A 20,618-nucleotide genomic window follows, 5' to 3' on the forward strand; every position below is an offset into this window, starting at 1 on the left:
TAATTTATATACATAAAATGCAGTCATTTAACCTCATTAGCTCTTGCATTGGCCCTTGTGTGGAAGTCTATTCTGGATTGATGCTTGTTTTTGTAATATATGAAAAGTTCAAAATACCATTTAAAAACACAAAGGTTCCTAGTATTTATTATATATTATACCTAAGATTTTATGGCTTTCCCCCAAATCAGTGAAGACATCATTATCTTTAATTAAAATTAACCACTGAGGGGATGTTTGCTCTGAATAGCAAGTACCAAATTAACCCTTTATTTACTCTGGACCCTTAAGTTGAGATGAATTTCTTTTCCTTTCTTTTGAGGTTTTCCTTGTAAGGATTGTAAGCCTTAGAGGACCTTACATTTTAAACTCATTGTTTCCCCCACTCTGTGTCTTAGATTAGTCAGAGAAACTGGTCAGGCTAATTAATTCTGAAAACAGACTACAGTACTCTTGTGTGGCAGTTTTTAGCCCAAGCCTTAGTATTCAATAGAAAGACTAGCTATTGAATGTACACATGTGTGCAAACATTAATGCACTGAGAGAGAGTTGATGGTTTCAGTTGTGAGGTTCCCAGTTAATACTGAGCCTGGCAAGAAAAGAGGTGATTTTCTTGATTTCTCTTCCAGATTTATTTTGTTTTATTGATAACTTAGCCTAGGCTCTGAGAATGCAAAATTATTTTGCTGGCCTGTGGGTGTTTTTGCTTCATTCTGCATGTATGGTGATTCCTCCTGTCTGGATTTCTCCAGTGCTGGCTTTTCCCAGCCCCCTTAGCAGTTGGTCTGTAAGGTCAACCCATGTGCATCTTGGGAGGTCTTTCCTCAGCCTCAGAGCAGGCTGTGCTTTCCTAGTTGTCACTAGCTGTTGACATCCACGTCCTGTCTCAGTGTCCACACACATAGTATGTGTTAAGAAGTCGGCTGATTGAATGTGTTTGTGCCAATGGATAGGCACATGCAAGGGCGTGATTCTTGTTAAAATGCTGTCAAGAAAAGTAACATAGCAACTTCCTCGCCTTCATATTTGGATTATGGCAGATGGTAAAGTTGAGGTTTGTATTGCTAGGTGGACATGGATGAATTGGGCAGTTTGCAAGACAGTAATATCTTTTGTGCTTATGAGTTTGATTTGTTGAATGACCTTTCAGAGTCTTCACTAGAGAAATGATTTATCTGAACATGTAACCAAATGTTTGCATTTTTGGTCTCTGTAAGTCAGTTCCCTCTTGGAGGAGGAGGTGCCATTTGAGGTTGTTGGCATGTATCTGTGTTCAGGATGGTGGGATTTACTGTCCTTGTTCTTTTTTTCTTCTGTTGTAGAAATCTAGCCCCTCAGACCTGAGGGTAGGCATGCAAGAGTTTGTAGTTCTTTTTTCTGCTCTCTACTGCAAGGTGGCCCACCTGACCTAGGAGGCTTCTCACAAACTGGCCATGTATTTTGCTTTGTAGTCCTTCAGAAGGCAGGGAGATGGTGGTTTCCAGAAAGGAGGACTGTGTTGTTCTTCAGGGAGTGTCTCTTGTTGCCAAACCAATATCAGATCTCTCCTCCAGTGAGTCAGCCTGCAGTTTCCCTTTTCACAGTGCGTGCACACATGCCTAAGTGTATGGGGGGAGGAAAAATGGATGGAGGAACAAGATCTTCAATGAGCTATTTTTAGGCCAAAATGACTTACTGCAGTTTTGTGAAGTGTAGGTAGTAGATGCCCCTAACAATATAAAGTGATTATTAACAAAAAGTTTGCTAATCAGCTATCTTTCTGATACTTACAATAAGAAAGAAGTCTACACCTTTCCTTTGCTCTCAGTATCTTCTGTAGAGTTCCTTCGCTGCTAGTTGGGTAGGGTTACTAGAAGAAGTAAAAGAAGCAAGGATCAGGTGGGGTGTGAATGCATGTCTTCAAAATTTGTGAAAACTTGTTCTCATTTGCCTGTTTAAATTAAATTACATCAATATCATTATTGCCTTCTCTAAAATTAGATATTTATTTTCTACAAAACACTTATTCCTGCATGCAATAAAAGTCACATTTTAAACAATAATCCTGTATCTCTTCTAAAATTACATTCATAATCCTTTCAGCCAATAAAGTTATGTGTGAGTGATACAGCACTTGAATGGTATTGCTTCTTGAAGCAACACTTTGAATCGAAGTGTGCTACCTTTAGTTAAAGGACGTATGTTATGGGAAGGGTATTCCAATGTAAATTTGGAAGTGTTTATTTTGTCAGTTTTCATAAGCAAGATCTGGCCTAAGTTGCAGTGGCCAGTGGTCATAGTCCATTTAATGTCCCCTTTACCTAGAATATTATTCTTAAGCAGTTAACTACAGTTTCCAGTTCACAAATAACTTATAAATTATAGCTTAAGATACTATTTTTATTTAATTCTCCTGTGGAGAAGAACGTTGTTTTGTTTTTTACTAGTTTTTTAAGGTCAGTTCCTAAACATGGAGGTTTTAATGAATGTTGTGTAACATTTTATAGTGAAAGGGAAAAATTGTTGGAAGGGTAAATTTTCCCTTATGTATTTAAATGTACCAATAATTAAACACATACTGTTTTATACAATGAGATTCTTCTACAAACATCCTGTTGGAGTGCTCTGTACATTTTGGGTTTTACTACCTGAATAATCATTGCATTGTCTGTATCTTATAAGATGGCTCCAATTTTGTGTTTTAAGGTTTAGCTTGTTAAGAGAAAGTTTAATGTTTTGATTCTTTACTAATAATACAGTATTGAAATTCTTGGTGTTTTACAGATACTATCTGCCTTTTAAACTTTAATCCATTAAGTCCATTTGCATCCCATAGCTGTTTGTAAATATTTCCCACAGTTGTATGTACTTAAATGCATGCTTACCCTATTGTATATATTGGACATTTTTGTGCTAAAATACATTCAGTGGGATTTTTGTAGCAAAGCATTCTATTTTTCTGTTTTTAAAGTATGTGTGTGTGTTTTGTTTTGTTTTACATTAATCTTCAGTTTAAACACTGGTATATTTTTTTTAGCAACTTGACTCTAAGAAGCCTTAGACTAATTTTTAAATAATTATTCAACCAAAAATTATAAATTTATTAGGATGTGGCCTTACATATAGCATTCTTTGCATTAGTAATGTGAGATTTTTGATTTAGAGAAATCAGAAGATACAGGATTAAAGTTTCATTGTAAGTTGAAATAGAAAATATGCTAAAATGTCTAGGCTTCTGAGAAGAAGTTCTTATACTCTCTTGGGATTAGAAAAAAGCGATATGAATTTTTCTGAATATTCAGAATATTCAGACAATTGTATCCTGCTCAGATGGATTTAGGTTTGTCTTAACCAATGTTTCTTTAAAATTTCAGGTTGTTGGCATTCACACTGAGTATGCAGCTACTAAGGTTTTTATATGGGACATATAAACATTTGGTTAGATGCAGACAGATTTTAATGTTTTAAAGACTTCCTGCTATATTAACATTATATTGGAAGTCTTTTAAAATATTAAGTAGAATTTAATTGAAGTCGCCCAAATCTTGAAATGGAGTCTGCGGATGGTAAATACTATGGAGAATTTCCCATTCCATATGAGAGTATGGGTGTAAATGTTTTACAGTCATTTCATATTTGGACAGAACCAGCATTCAGAAAAAAAAATTGCATTTTGAAGATGGATTTTTTCTTGTTGCATTGTTACTGCGTAACATTTCTCAGCATTTTGTGAGTTATTTTAAAATGCAGTGGTGAATTCATGTTTTTTTTTTATTCTGAAAATTGAAATACTCAGGTGGTATTTAATGGGAAAGGATCCTTTGGGGTAAATCATAGTGTATTCTAAGGAATGCATCTATAACATTGATGACTTTAAGCCTTAACAAAAGGTCTATTATTCCTTCTTCCTCTTCATCCAGTGGTATATTACCAAAGTGGTTTACAGCCTTGTGCAGCCTTGCAAAGTTGTTTTACAGTTTTTAATGGAATACTTTTAAGAAAAAGATCGTCTCATATTCCAGTATCCATGAGTTACTGAATCACGGTTTGTAAATAATTTGTCTAATTACTAGAAGGCCAAAGAAGGTCTTGAAATTTTAGCTATTGACTCTGGTGACTTCACACAATAAGATTTCAGTGCAAAAGGTAAGGTGATATTTGATCAAAAGTACATATTTTTGGTGTCCATGAGAACTAGACTTCCATATTTGCTTCTCTTAGAAAGCTCATTCCATTTTATTAAAATGTTTATAATTGCAATTTTGTGTTTAATGTTTCTGTCTTTTCTTTCTTTAGCACTTAGGTGATTGTTCAGCAGTTGGCTGTATGGCCATTGTTGGCCTTAAACTGAACTAGTAACAAGCATGGTATTTATCTTGTATTGATAATAAAACCAGTTTTGATAATTAAGAAAAATTATTTCCTGATATACTAGAAATAGTTCTCAGAATCAGCAGAAATAGGTATTATGGTATTATGTTCAGGATATGTCTCAGAAGGAAAATACTAAAATGAAGTTGTAGCAGCATCAGTATGTGTCCCCAGGTAGTTGTAACTTCTTATAGCTTCAAAATATAGCTATTAATATCATTCTCAGCAGTGAATTATCATTTGTAGTTGAATCACATATTAAAGGTATTTGATTGTCTGTTTTCTCCAGTCTTTTGGTATCTGGGTTTTTGGCATCTTTTCACATTTTTTTCCCCAAGAGGAGCACCTACAGTTTATCACTGTGTCCTTGTATGAAGAGAAGGTCACAGCATACATAGTTAAGGACTCACACTGCTAATCAATCTTTAGCAATAGACCTAATCTCACTGTATAGTAGGCAGGCAGAAAATAGGTTATGCTGTTGTGGACTGTGTTGGTGGCTGGTTGTTGGTTTACTTGACTGCTGGGAACCTTTTTTGGCCTTCTTAGTCCGTCACACAGCAGTGAGTCTATAAAGCTTGGCAAATGTACTGTGGATTGTCCATCTACCTATCTGCTGCCCCAAGGCAGGTGATGCTAGACATTAATGTGGTCTGAGTTCACAGGTTGCTTCAGGAATGCTTTGTGTTCAGAATGGTATCAAATGCTATTGATAAAGCAAAGAATAATTATACCTTTCCTTTGCACCCCCATAATGGGGAATGATCCCAGAGATTTAGGAAGCTGTGAGAAGTGTTGGAGTGGTATTCACATAGATACTGAGTCCTACCTTCCCCACAGGATGAATGGATGAAGTGTGGTACAGTGTGGTCAAATGAATGCTCTTACCTGAATATGGTTACCTAAAATCTCCTCAGTGGAGGAGGTCAAGAACTATAATGTCTTGATTCTGTGTTTTTTACATGAAGATCTATGGAACTCAGTCATCATCTTTTTGACCATATCTTCTTGAAGCATTATTGTGGAAACGATCTTTGAATACTCAGAGCAAAGGGAATGGTTGTTTCTTCATGTGGTTTCCATGAGGATCTTCTGAGACTTCTTCAGGCATGTGAAATGTCTTAGAAGTAACTCAATTATAAGTGAGTGGAAACTGCTATTTCGGAACAAAGGTGGGGATCCCTTTCCAAATATGCAAATTATCCACAGTGAACATAATTATTTGTAACAAAATGGCAGTGTATACACATTTAAGTTAAGGCTTATTTTCTGTTACCCATATTGGCATGCTGTAGCAAATTTCTGTTATCCAGCAAGAGCCAGGTCAGAACTACTATTGATTTTGGTTTAACACCATCGCACTTGAAAGATAGTTAACCCAGAGAGGATTTTAATTACTTTTCTCTGAGTGATCATTGTTTGATTTCTTCTTTTTCACTCACCTACTGCATTGTATCATGAAACATATCAGATAATAGCAGCAAGAATTAGGCTAGCTTATGAAGGGGGAGGAGAAGACATGAAGAGTGAGGGAAAGATTAAGTTAAAACTAGGAGATGTACCAAAAATCTTTGCTTGGCCACTACTATCCTCAAGAATTGGACAGTCAGTGAACTATATAAATACTGCTCTTAGACACCCTCCACTCCCAATCACCACCCCCATCCTCCCCTGGGACTTCTAAAAGAATGGTGCATGGAGCAATTACTGTTTTATTTTTTGATAATTTTTATACTTTTGATTCACGCATAAACTAATAAAAATGTTTTAATGATCATATCAAAAAGCAGTTGGATTGCAAACATTAATTTTGTTCAGGGTTTTTCCTGTGTACAATGTAAATTTTTTAAAAATTATGATGATAATGCTGTTAGTTGTGGAAAAGTGGGAACAGATGATCTATATGATGTGAGGGGGTTTTACTCTTCCACTCAGATTGAAGAGTTAAAATATCTGTAAATCCAAGTTGTTGCTTTATAAATGCACTGATTTAATGGACCATATAAAACAAACTGAGCTTTCCATTTCTTCATGGACAGGTACCCAGAAAGCATAATGGTTATAGGTTTATTGTTTTTGGATGCTTATTTTGTATCATCTGTGTTAGTTTTGTGTTTTTTTTAAGTTGATCTCCTCCACGATGTATATTTGCTCCTGCCTTTTTGCATGTCTGATAGTTTTAATTGAAAGCTAGACATGTGACTTTTACCATATTGGGTATTGGATATTTTATATTCTTATAATATTTTTCAGCTTTGCTCTGGGATGCAGTTATTTGGAAACAGTTTGATCCATTTTAAAGATTAGTTTGTTGGTATTAGATCAGTGTTTAGTGTAGGACTCATTTTGACCACCAGCTGAGTAACAGTGTCTTAAATGGTCTATATAACTTCCTAAGAATGATGAGTTTTTAATTTGGGCAGTGGTAGCAGGCACTGTTCCCTGTCCTTGTGAGCACTAAGTACTGCGCCCCAACCCCCCAATCCTTTTGGGGTACTTTCTTTGACCTTAGGTAGTTTCCTAATGAAGATGTGTTGACCATTGCTCTGCTGAATAGTGCAGGGCATCACAGAGCTCGCTCACACTTTGGTCTTCTGTCCTACAAACTCAAACTGCCATGGTCTCAACCTCTCAGTTACATCTCCTCAATTCAGAATCCTGTGGGCTCTAATTCGATTTCCTGTCTCTTTGCTACAATCTGGAATCTTTCTCTAGGCAGTAAGCTGGCAGTTACAGGGTTTCTTCATGTTTCCTGTGTCTCAGAAGGTCACTGACCTTCAATGCCTAATGTTCAGTGCCTTAAACTTTTTCATTTCATACGTTTTGTCTAACTTTAGTTATTTGAATGGGAGGGTAAATCTGGTCCTTTATACTCCATCTTGGCCAGGAACAGAAGTTCCCTTCATTCTTTTTAATCAAAGACCCTTTCCAGAGTGTAGTCCTTATCTGATTCACCATATCTGATATGTAAGCAGGGCTCTGTACATGTGAGCACACGTATCCAGAGAGAAATGCAGAAACATGTACTGCTAAGACATCCCTACCTTCTTCAGAGCTATGCCTCTTGTTGTGCCATTCCTTACTTGGGCCTGTTTTTAGGGTTTTATAGCAAGACTATTCAGCAGGCACAATATTCTCTTCCTGTTTGTACTGTGGGAAGCTTCATGGAGTTTGCCCCCATCTTAGGGAAGGCTGTGAATGGACTGAGGCAAGAGTCTCTTTAAGGGATCCTCTGGTAGGTCAGCAAGGTAAGGCAGTATGATGGGTGATTCTGGGCCCCGTTTACCTTCTGCTTTGCTCCAGGAAAGACTTAAGTGTGGACATTTCTGATCTCAAGAATGTATATGTCTGGATTGATACCATTGTAGTAAATACCAAGAAATGACTATAACGCCAAGGTCAGAGCTTCCTGACGTCATTGACACAGCAGAAGGCAGATTAACCAGTAAGGTTTTAGTTCTTCAAGGTGCCATCAACTTGCATAACTAACTGACCATGAGAGGAACCAACCCAAGTAGGAAAATTGACAGTGACTGTAGAATAGCAGGGAGGTGGTGGTATGAGGACCCTTGTCCAGGGAGACAGTGGACCATGTAGGGTGCCTGAAATAAACTCATCTAGAATTCTCTTTTTTCCCCTTTTTATTGGAGGGAACACTAGTTAGAAAGATTAATACAGATTTCAGGTGCACAATTCCACAACACATCATCTGTATACTGTATTGTGTGTTTACCACCTCAAGTCAGGTTTCCTTCCTTCACCACTTATTCCCCCATTACCTCCTCCACCTCCCACCATCCCCACTCTTCCCAGCAGTCACTACACTGTTGTCTGTGTGCATGAGTTTTTTCTCTTTTCTCTTTGCTCAATCCCTCCATTGGTTTATTTTTTTAAGAATTTGCTTTATTTATTTATTTAGCTTTATTTTTTTATGTTACGTTATTTTTAGAGAGAGAGAAAGGGATGGAAAGAGAGGGAAAGAGGGATTGATTTGAGAGAGAAACATCAATCAGGTACATCTGGTATGCATCCTGACTGGGGGCTGAACCTGCAACCCAGGCATGTGCCCTGACTTGGAACCCAGTGGATGACCTTTCGCTTTGTGGGAAAACACCTAACCAACAGAGCCACACAGATCAGGGCTCTCCATTGAATTCTTTATGGAGCTACCTCCTCTTAACTCTACCTCCCACAACTCCAATTAGGGAAATAAAAGTCAGTTGAAGAATATTATTAGGTATATTAAAGAAGAAAATATTTATAATCCAGAGACAATCTTTGGTAACATTTATTCCTTTTTCTTTCTGTAGACTCATTAAAATGTGTAGTTATCTAAATATACTTGCACACTTGTGTTGTGAATGGCAGACTGTTGATGTCAAGAACATACTGTTTTATAATTTCTGAGCATTTTTGGATTACTGCTCCCTTTTTGGTCTCATAATATAATTACAAGTTTGATTACATAGGGGAGGAAAATATTTTTGCTTCTATGCTTTTGGTTTTTTACCAGGGTCCCTATAACAAAAAACATATTAGCAAGAGAAAAACAAACAAGTTGGTTAATTAACGTGTATATTTCATACATGCATGTAAACCTTCACAAGAATAATGACAAATCGAAGTGGTAAAACCAACCCAAATGCTTTTTTATACTTGGTGAACTGAGAGAGGAAATTGTGGAAAAATAACTGAAATATCTGGAGAGGCTAAAGGAAGATAAGAGTTATTTTACAAAGGTTTGCTTGTACAGAATTCCCTTGACCTCAACTCACTGTCTCTGGGGATAACTTGTATCCATTTGGTAGAGGGACATTTTTCAAATGGAAGTTGTATTTTCAAGGGGAGGTCAGAGTGCCTTTTTTTTCACTTGCTGTTTTTCAGGGGTTTTTAGTTCAAAATAATCCTTATGTCAAAAAAGCATATTTTTGTATTGACATATTCTGGTTTCCTTCAAGCAATAATCAAGTGTTTCAGTGGAGGATTTGATTTTGGTCATATTGGACCTTACCTGGTAGATTTGCTTTCCATTTCAATCAAGATGCAGGTTTCAGGTCCTGTCTATGGTTGCCATACTTTAGGGTCCCCAATAGCAGATACAGACACACCTTGTTGGAGACACTGTGGGTTCTGTTCCAAATCACTGCAATAAAGCAAATGTATTTTGCTTTATTTAAATGTATTTTGCAAATGTATTTTGCTTTATTAATTTATTTTTTGTTTTGCCAGTGCATATACCATATTTTGTTGTGTATAATGCATACCTATGTTTTTGGCCCAGAATTTCAGGGGGGAAATCTTTTGTTTTAATTTGTAATCCAATTATTTATATTTAGAAACAAAACTGATTACCATATTCTAGGGTATTATTTTGCATACAGATATCATTATTGCTTTGTAGAGTTATACTTTTAACATATAAGCATAAATAAAAGAAGTAAAAACATTTCTATAGATACAGAATTAGTACTACCCATGTATAATGCACATCATTATTTTTCCCTCATAAATTTTGGCAAAAAAGGTATGCATTATACACAACAAAATATGGTAAAAGTTATGTTTACACTATACTGTAGTCTGTTAAATGTGCAATAGCATTATGTCTAAAAGGGCACTATATATACTTAATTTAAAAATACTTTATTGCTAAAAATGCTAACCATCATCTGAGCCTTTAGTGCATCATCGTCTTTTTGCTGGTGGAAGGTTTTGCCTTGATGTTGATGGTGGTGGTTGCTGAAGAGTGAGGGGGCTGTGGCAGTTTCTTAAAAGAAGACAACAATAAAGTTTGCCACACGGATCTACTCTATGAATGATTTCTCTGTAGCATTTGATATAATTGGATAGCATTTTACCCATGGTAGACCATCTGTCACAGTTGGAAACACTTCTCTTACACCCTACTGCTGCTTTATCAACTAAGTTTATATAATGTTTAAGTTAATTTATAAGTTTATATAAGTCCTTTGTTGCTGTTTCAACAATTTTCACAGCATCTTCACCAGGGGTAGATTCCATCTCAAGAAACCAATTGTTTGCTCATCCATACAAAGCAATTCCTCATTTATTAAAGTTTTATAGTGAGATTGCAACAATTCAGTGACATCTTCAGGGTCTACTTCTAATTCTAGTTCTCTTGCTCTTTCCACCACATCTGAAGTTACTTCCTCCACTGAAGTCTTGAACCCCTCAAAGTCAGGCATGAAGGCTCCAGGAACCTGCTTTTTCCAAACTCCTGTTAATGCTGATGTTTTTACCTCTTCCCATGAATCACCATGAATCACAAATGTTCCTAAGGGCATCCAGAATGGTGAATCTTTTTCAGAAGGTTTTCAATTTATTTTGCCCAGATACATAAGAGGAATTACTATATATAGTAGCATAACCTTAGGAAATATACTTCCAAGTTGAGGGCTTTGAAATTCCAAGTTTATTGATTCAGCAAAATTGGAGTGCATTGTCTGTCTGAAATGGGTTCAAAATAGTGTTTTTTTCTTGAGCAAGATGTCATGGATGTCTGGTTTTCAATTTAGTTATGCTAATTTTATAATTTTCTCTTGGGTTTTTAATTCTTCCTTTGGCCAGGTCCTGCAACCTTAATTTTGTTCTAAAATGTTTCCTTCATAGTTCTGTTCACCTTTGGTTGAATTGTCATTGAATCTAAGTTGTATAATTTTTCATGTGTCTGTTTGAGTCAAAAAATTTAATTTTGATTAATTCAGTGTGTTGTGATAATGAATAATAATCTTAGATGTAGCTGGGATATGCTAGTTCAAAGGTGGTCTGTTCTCATTTTTGTACCAGTTCATAGTGACACAAAGAAGGGCTTGGCAGTAGTTAACTAATAAAACATCATGTAAACTTTTTTAAAAATTGATATTTCCATTCTAAATGTGTATTCATTTATATATTTTGGTGGTGAAACTTGCCAGAGATATTTATTTGCCTATCACGTTAGCAGTACATCTAGCTAGAGAGCATAATGAAGTGCTCTTTCTTTTTTGTTCAACTGTTAATGAGTGGTCTGTAGAGGGGTATGCTAGGGGAAAAGGTCAGCTCAGAACATTGCCCAGTCCTCTTAGATTCTTGTACTTAGCTTATTGGAAGTTGGCCTGGCTTTCTTGACAGAGTTACTGCCATCAGTGGAAGGAGAGAGGATTTAGGTAACAAAAGTTGAAACAACATTTTAAAGAGTCATTAAAAAAAACCATATGCCCTTCTGTGTGTTCAGATGGTGGGGTGGGCAGGCCTTGTTGTATGACTCATTTACAAACACATAGCTGCTTTTGAAAATTACCACTCTGCTGATGTTCTTCCCTCCCCCATTCTCTGGGAGCCAAGGAGGGCAACTGAAAACTCCTCAGCTAGTTATCTCCCAGCCTTAGACAAAGACCTTTTCTATGAGAGTTTACTTCCTCTGATGGAGTCTAAAATGCTAATTGGCATCAGCTGCATTAAAATCATTAAGAGGGGTCATTAACTGGGGCTTGCAGCTGCCTCATCACTGGATAAAACCAGGAGGGAGCCTTACCTGTCTTTCCAAAATTTCTTGTCTCCCCTTTCAAATTACCTTAATTCTTTATTTTTATTTTTACTTTTATTTTTATTTTTGCCTCCATAGGGAGGAGAATAAAGAGCAAAGTCATTTGGACTTGGTCTGCATATGTGGAATGTATAAATTTCTGTCATATCTTTTTTTCCACTTTCCACTTTTTTTCCAGTTCCACTTTCTTTTCTTATGTGGAATTCATTGTTTTAAAATTTCAGTTCTAGCCTATTCCAAGTTGGTTTTCTGTTGTATCTTCTTAGGCTACATGAGGAGTGAGTTTGTGGTGGTGGTGGTGTGTGTATTTAAGTGTTTGATTGAGACCACCAAACTTGTTTTTAATTAATGGTTAAAGGGAGGTTTGAACCCAGAAGGAGGTTGGTTTATTAATAAGCATTGGTCATAATTAGGTTTCCAGTTGTAGTTGGCTTAAAGCCATTGGCAGATTCTGCATTTCTGATGCTTTCTCTCCAAGGTGGGCACTCATTAGTAAATGACACTGAGGAACTAGATACCTTCTTATTTTGTAAGATGTGTAATAGTCATCATAGAAGCAAGATAAGTAATGTTCATAACTCATGGTTTAATTACACAAAGTAACTGTGTCTATCCATTAGACTCAGGGACATCTATTGTGCTATGATGTTACAGAACAACAAGAGGCCAAGGAGGGGCCAAAGGCAATATACTATTACCTGAAAGGAAACCCCCAGGTTCATTGTGTCTGCTGCCAGAGGAAAGACGTCTCTCAATGCCAGAGATTGTGAAAAGGAAAGGAAATGTTTATTTAATGCTATACACACTTAAAATAGTGACCTAGTGTCTTCATCAAAATCCCAAAGCCCCTTAAAACACCCACAAACACACACAGTTCTTCCTTCCCCCCTTTGCCCAGTCTGGGGTGCCGTATCTCAGGAAAAGAAATAGAAGTCTGTGGCTCAGGGAACCCCCAGTTCTTCCCAGTAATTCGTGTTGGCTGGTAGGCCTCCCTCATTTCTCAGCACCATCAGCTGTGTTGCCAGGATCTCTGCTAAAGCCGGATGGTGGTTCCCCCTTCTAAAGCTGTGGGGGTCCCCACTCTGGCAAAGCCGAGAGGTTCTCCTTTCTGTTGCCAAAGCTGAGTGGGCCTCTGTGCACAATAGCTGTGGGAGTCTCCACTCAGTCAGAACTGCGTGGTTCTCTCTCCAATGGCTGCCGCATCTGGTTTTAAATCCCTGCGCCAATCTTCCTCTGTATCCCCATTTCCGACTCCTCCCACAATTGACCACACTTGCCAGCACTCCCATATCCTTCCAGCTTTACTGGGCTGCCATCGTGAGTCTGGGCAGGCCTGGCCCCATGTCATGGAGCCAATCTTCTCCAAGCTCCCACGTAGGTGCTGTAACTCGGGGGACCTGCCCCCAGTTATGTCTTAGTGGGGAAATTATTTCCATTCCCCTGGCTCAGAGCATGTCTACAGTTATTTAACATACCTGTGCAACCAGTTAAAGGTTATAGATATGTTAAATGACCACACCAGAGGTTAGCTGCAAAGCTGTTGCTATGCAAAACAGCTCTCAATGGACCTGCTCCATTTCTCCCTTCCCCCAACCCACACCTGTGGCAGGGGGTGGGGGGTCAGTGAGGACATTCTAATATTTCCTGAACACCTTTGAGTTCTGGACCCCATTCCAATTCCCTATTTGGGGTCCCCTCCTCTTGGCTACACCCTGTTACAATGATAGTATGCTGACAGTATTTGCCAGTATGTGTATTAAGTGTTTTTCATACCAGTGGACAGTGCTGAATTTAAGCCTATAAGAATTTTTAATTGTATGAAATGTATAAGAGTTTTATCTTGGTGGACTCTGAAACAAAAAAGGAAAAAAAAATTGTCGAAACTAATCAAAATATGTTGCGATCCTTTATTGTTACTCAGGAAGTGTCTCATGGGAGAAATGTAGGTAGCATTTGCTTTCTGTCGAGAAGTGAAACCTACTGGCAGAGCATCATAGGTAATAATGATCCTTGGAATAATTTAGCCAGTAAGAAGAGGAAGAGAGGTGGGGTCAGCAATGGATCGATAGAGCAAAGTCTGTACTGTCCAATAAGAATGCTCATCCACAGGGTCCTAGAATGTACACAAACACACCCACCTGGGAATCAGCACCAGAAAGGCCCAGTTTCCTTCTGCACGGTGGAGGAAAAGACTGAAAGCTACTGAGAGCTGAGCAAGATGCATTGTTCCATCTCTGGCTCTTCCTCCACATGTAGCACCTACAGTGCAGCAATGTGAGTTGCCCCATGCTGGAGAACACCTGTGGCTCTGCCCCTTATTATGTAACAGGCACGTCGAGACAAAAAAATATGGCCCAAATGTGAAAGAACAGATCAAAGTCCAAAAATAGAACTAAGTGATGTAGAGACAGCCAGCCTATCAGATTGAGAGTTCAAAACACTGGTAATCAGAATGTTCACAGATATGGTTGAGAATGGTTGCAAAATAGAGGAAAAAGTGGAGGCCATGCAAAGTGAAATAAAAGAAAATGTACAGGGGAACCAACAGTGACGGGAAGGAAACCAGTACTCAAATTAACAGTTTGGAGCAGAAATAAATGATTTAACAATTTGGAAGAGATAAAGATTCGACCAGAACAGAATGAAGAGACAAGAATTCAAAAAAAATGAGGAGGAACTTAGGAACTTCCAGGACAACTTGAAATGTTCCAACATCCGAATCATAGGGGTGCCAGAAGGAGAAGAGGAAGAGCAACAAATTGAAAACTTATTTGAAAAAATAATGAAAGAGAAATTCCCCAATCTGGCAAAGGAAATAGACTTCCAGGAAATCCCAGAAGCTCAGAGAGTCCCAAAGAAGTTGGACCCAATAAACACACACCAAGGCACATCATAATTACATTACCCAAGATTAAAGATAAAGAGAGAATCTTAAAAGCAGTAAGAGAAAAGGAGACAGTTACCTACAAAGGAGTGCCCATCAGACTGTCAGCTGATTTCTCAAAAGAAACCTTGCAGGCAAGAAGGGACTAGAAGGAAATATTGAAAGTCATGAAAGGCAAGGACCTACATCCAAGATTGCTCTATCCAGCAAAGCTTTCATTTAGAATGGAAGGGCAGATAAAGTGCTTCACAGATAAGGTCAAGTTAAAGGAGTTCATCATCACCAAGCCCTTATTCTATGAAATGTTAAAGGGACTTATTATCTAAGGAAAAGGACATAATCAAAACTATGAACAGTAAAATGACAAAAACACAACTATCAACAACTGAACCTAAAAAAACAGAAGCAAAAGGAAAAACTAAGCAAACAACTAGAACAGGAACAGAATCACAGAAATGGAGATCCTATGGAGGGTTATCAGTGGGGAGGGGGAGGGGGGAGAATGAGGGTGAAGGTACAGGGAATAAGAAGTATAAATGGTAGGTACAAAATAGATGGGTAGGTTAAGAATAGTATAGGAAATGTACCTGGCTGGTATAGTTCAGTGGATTGAGCGTGGGCTGCGAACCAAAGTGTCTCAGGTTCAATTCCCAGTCAGGGTACATGCCTGGGTAGCAGGCTATGACCCCCAGCAACCGCACATTGATGTTTCTCTCTCTCCCTTTCTCCCTCCCTTCCCTCTCTAAAAAATAAATAATAAATAAATAAAATCTTAAAAAAAAAAAGAATAGTATAGGAAATGTAGAAGCCAAAGAACTTGTATGTGTGACCCATGGACATGAACTAAGGTGGGGGAATGCTAGGAGGAGTGGTGGTACGGGGTGGAGGGGAATAATGGAGAGAGAAAAATGGGACAACTGTAATAACAATCAATAAAATATATTAAAGAATGCTAAAAAAGAATGCTCATAATCTCAACAAGTGATTGTCTGCTCTTAACCACAAAAACTGTATAAATTATTTTTATCCCTATTCTAATGCAACATTGTTCTTTTACCCCGGGTCCTTTTACATTTACTGATTTATATAAAAATAAAAGAATCATTAGTTCACTTTCTGATGACCTACTTTCAGTCCTTTGTGAAGGAAGTGAAAGGGCCCTTTCAGGGCCCAATATGTTTAACTGTGCACTTTTTCTCAGGAATAACACCACACACCTTCCCAACATGAGTATGTTTATGGCCATAGTCATGTGTTGGTTTTTGCTAGGAATCTATCAATCTTTTTTTCTTAAGATTTTATTTTATTTATTTTTAGAGAGGGAAGAGAGGGAGAAAGAGAGAGAGAAACATCAATGTGCGGTTGCTAGGGGTCATGGCCTGCAACCCAGGCATGTACCCTGACTGGGAATCGAACCTGCGACACTTTGGTTCGCAGCCCGTGCTCAATCCACTGAGCTACACCAGCCAGGGCTGGACTCTATCAATCTTAACAATCCTCTTAACGGTTGTCTTGGGCTGCTTAGGAACCAAGAGATACCATCAGGAGTTACTAATGCTGACTCTGAAGAGAACAGACTTCATGTAGCCTGTGCCAATAAGTTGTGGTCACTGTACACTATATACATAGCTATACATGTGAATGAGTGTGTGTGCATTATGCACATACAGTATGGTTTGAATGACACTATTTGTGTGAATGAGTATGTTTACACTGTGTACCTACACTGTGTATGTGAAATACATTGTGCATGTGAATGAGTGTGTGGAAAGCATACGATAAAGCTTTTGATGAACTGGGCTTCCTAATAATATTTGGGGCCTGCTTCCTTTTTCCTTATGTTAATAAAAATTGTCAAACTTTGTGTTTTAGTATAAAGTTCCATTGAAGAAATGTCCCAATAGAAGTGTGTTATTCTGTAACACTAGCCAGGCTACAAACTGGTTTTGTTTAGAATTAAGGTAGTTATCCTACTTATTTCAGTATCACATTCTTCATTTTCACTTAAACCATGACTATGTTGAAATCACAGGTGAAACAATACCCATTTGGTATACAGAGTTTGAGAATTATTACACAGACTGTTACATAGACTATACTTGTCCAAATGACTCTTTTATTTGCATTCATTACCTCCAAAGACACATGACAACTATACCCATAAAATATGCTGTAATATTCTGTACTTGGAGCCAAGTGTTAGTTTAGAACCAAGCTGGAAGCCACCATTTTGAAGATGGATCACTGTTTTAAGATGATTACATGTTTTGTTATGTATTTGGTTTCTAACTCAGTAATGTACAATTTGGAAGTTGTACTTTAAATGATATTTTTTTCATTTGGTCTTTCTATTAATATCTGATTAATGATGTTGCATCTTTTATCTTAAGAACAGTGTTTGTAAACCAAACTGGGTCTGTGAGGCTTGTGAGTGCCTCACAAATGTCAGAGGGCACTAGGAGATGCTAGGTTGTAACAGGTTTCTTCTGTGTGTGTGTGTGTTTCACCTTCTTCCTGTTAATGTGTTCTTCCCTGTGTGTGTGTATATGTGAGCATGCACTCTTGCATTATCTTCTTTCCTCATACAAGCACACACATGCATCTAGACTGCTCAGAAACTTCTGAGTCTTCAGAAGAACATCAATAATAAGTGAATGAGTGTGTCAGTGCAGAAAAATAAGGAAGTTTTAGGGAACCAGTCATCATTTCCTTTTGAAAATATACATAATAATAAAGGGAATCTGGTTATCAGGTTTTTCATAAAGATTTTTTTATTTCCTATCTAACCAAGGATGATTTTCTTTTTCTGCAACTTCTTTCTTCTCACTTTAATTCTGCTTTCCCCTCATTCTTATGCTACCTATACGTCTTTCTCAGCATGATTTTGCAGGTGGTTTAGCAGAACCCTTTCTCTGTGTCATGTGTCTGCAACAAAGGGCAGAATGAGCCTGTTGGTGTGGTTTCTTCCCCACAGGAGTGTATATGACAGAAAGGTGAAGACTGACAGTCATAAGGGTGACTCGTTTTTATTTTTCAAAGCTGTGTCATCCTCTCTTTTCTTCATTTTTCCTCTGATCTTCTCACACAAACTCTGCATTTTCTCCTGCTTATCTTTTTTAATAAAGCAAAGGCTGGGGATGAGCTGAGTCTAGAACAGCCTACTGTCACTGATTAGTGTTTTGTTACCAGACCTTGATGGACTCACCTGGCTCTCTTTTTGGGGTGGTGGATCCTCACTAAGCCTGCTGTCCACTGGTTCTGCGGCGCTGGCCTATATTCAGTAATCCGTCCCTGGCTTTGCCAGACATTGAAACTGTTGCTTGAGGTTGTTAGAGGTGAACCTTTTCCTCCTTAAGTGTGCCAGGTGATTTATGTTCACAAGATCATTCTCGAAAAGAAATAGCCTGTCTAGTAATTAGTTGAAATAGTAGCAGTCAGTTCTCTTTTTTTCTCCCATTTTTACAGATGAGCAAATTGAGGTCCAAAGAAGTGAAATAAATTGCCTAAGGTTCACATAGTGCAAGAACTGGGGCCCCAAATGCCCTCTGCTCCATGCTTCCTGTGTTCATCTTTACCTTTTGCACCTTATGTGTTTCTTGCATGGCTTGTAATCACATTTCAGAGTACCCAGTTCTTGGCACAAGGATAAAATGAATGGATGTCTTTCCCTTGCTGGGGAGACTGAAAACTCCAGTAAAATCATGCCCATCATTCAGAAGCCACACATTTTATTTTTTATTTTTTTCTAAAGGATGAAGAGGAAGAAATCAAACTGGAGATAAATATGCTGAAGAAATATTCTCATCATAGAAATATTGCAACATATTATGGTGCTTTTATTAAGAAGAGCCCTCCAGGACATGACGACCAGCTCTGGGTGGGCACACATTTCCTTAGCCTTTGAGGGGTTTCCTTTTGGGTTGTATTAAATGGGTATTAGGGACCTTCCAGAAGGAAGAAAGAGAAAAGCAAAGAAAAAGGGGCTGGTGTCTTTTTTGCCTTTTTGATTGACATTATACTGATTATTTCGATGTTGACTTTGCTTTGTCTGGAAAAGAGTTAAATTTATATTTCACAAATAAAACAGCATGTTTTAAAAGGAATGTAACCAAAGAGCAAGTGATTAAAAACTTGAAAATAGATGCAAACTAAAAATAAAACTTTATTTATGGAAGTTAATTAATGTGGATAGTCAACCGAATACATCTTTTTTTATCACTTGGAAGTGAGAGATAAATTATAAGAAAACAAACTTAGGTCAGTAATTTTTAATAAGTTTAGTGATAATAGTTAATTAAAAATAATAAATTTCAGGGAAATTTCTGGGCTGGACACATTCGAACTTATCTGTTATTAAAACACATTTTTATTCAAGATGATGAAACTGAGATTCTGTCAGAAATATGGTTATCATGTTAGTTATGCTAAAGGTCGTGGGCTTAGAAAGCAGGAAGATAGATTAATACTTCTCTAATTTTTAAAAAAGCCATTGTAGAAAGTTTGCAAAATTAAGAAAGTACAAGGGAAAAAGTTACTTTCTTTTCCATTGTCCAAATCCCACCATTGTTAAAACTTTAGAAACTTTAGTTCAATTCAATTGCTTTTTCTAGGTATTCTAAAAATATACTTGTATCCATGCTGTTCAGACATTTAGATATAGTAAATGCTGTAGTTTTAAAAACTATGTATTACTTAAAAAGTAAGAAATATTACTTCTTTTTTGTACTACCCAGTCAGTGTAAAATAGTTTGAGAGTCTTAATAGTTTGAATCTGGCAAATGAGAAACAATGTTAGGGAGTCTTTGTTTCAGATATTTGATAACTGAGCATTGATTAAGAACAAAATAGCCCTCCCATGCCCATATGCTAAAGAGAGAAGGAACATTAAGATCCTCTTCAGAAGCTCTCAATCTCCTGGACTGAATTTACATAGTTAATAACTTTGATGTTGAAATGCTCTGAACAGTCTGAATGCCTCCAAAGTGATCATGCACCCAGATCTTTAAGAAGGGCAAAAGGGAGTTAAACTGTGCTTTTCTAACTTGTCTCGGGTGTGTAGTAATGTCTTGATACTTCACTGACTGTTGGGATGTGATAGTTAAGTGTGTCTTTTCTGCCTTATAGCTTGTTATGGAGTTCTGTGGGGCTGGGTCCATTACAGACCTTGTGAAGAACACCAAAGGGAACACACTCAAAGAAGACTGGATAGCTTATATCTCCAGAGAGATCCTAAGGGTAAGGACAAGGCATGGTTCTTGTGTTTTATTTTCATTTTCCTTGTCCAAAGTATTTCTTAGAATACTTTCTTTAGTATATTAATTATAACTGTACATGTTGCTCTTTTTATGAGAACCAAGGGCTATGTATTGCTGGCTGGCTTTGATTGTTTAAACTGTATCATCATTTTGATATAAAGAATCTAATATTCTGGCAAGTATCTAAAGAAAGTAGACTTAACAAAAAAAAAAAGTTTTTTCTGTATTTCCCTGAATTCATCTTTAAATGTTAAAAGGAAAATCAAAATGGAGAAGAGAAATGATTGCTCTTGTTTTTATGGGAATCCTGTGTCTAAGCTTATGAATCAATATGAATGATGCTGAATGCTGGCTTTCAAAATCATCCTGTGGACTTTGGCATTAACTGTTAGAAATCTCTTGAAATATTTATGAGAAAAAATTTTAGTGTTTAATGCTATTTACAGCCACTTAGAAAGCTGGCTTATGGTCTTAGAGTAAGTTTCTGAACTACGGTTATTGCAGCTTCTGAATGATCCCTTTTATAGCAGAACCATCCTGACAGCATAGGCAGAAGGTTCTTAGTATTTCATACTTGAAAAGT

General features: G+C 37.4%; 1 protein-coding gene across 42 annotated transcripts in view; it reads left to right on the forward strand.

Moving 5' to 3' along the window:
• MAP4K4 (mitogen-activated protein kinase kinase kinase kinase 4) overlaps nt 1-20,618 on the forward strand; it is a 198,302-nt gene that overhangs the window by 96,701 nt on the left and 80,983 nt on the right. For all 42 annotated transcript variants that reach the window (XM_045827882.1, XM_045827881.1, XM_045827870.1 and 39 more), the window contains 2 exons: nt 18,532-18,657; nt 19,905-20,015. In XM_045827882.1, coding sequence (XP_045683838.1) covers nt 18,532-18,657; nt 19,905-20,015 — 237 coding nt within the window. The remainder of the gene's footprint in view (nt 1-18,531; nt 18,658-19,904; nt 20,016-20,618) is intronic.

This window comes from Phyllostomus hastatus, unplaced genomic scaffold, assembly GCF_019186645.2.
Source record: "Phyllostomus hastatus isolate PE091 unplaced genomic scaffold, TTU_PhHast_1.1 phas_scaffold_78, whole genome shotgun sequence".
Lineage (NCBI taxonomy): Eukaryota > Metazoa > Chordata > Mammalia > Chiroptera > Phyllostomidae > Phyllostomus > Phyllostomus hastatus.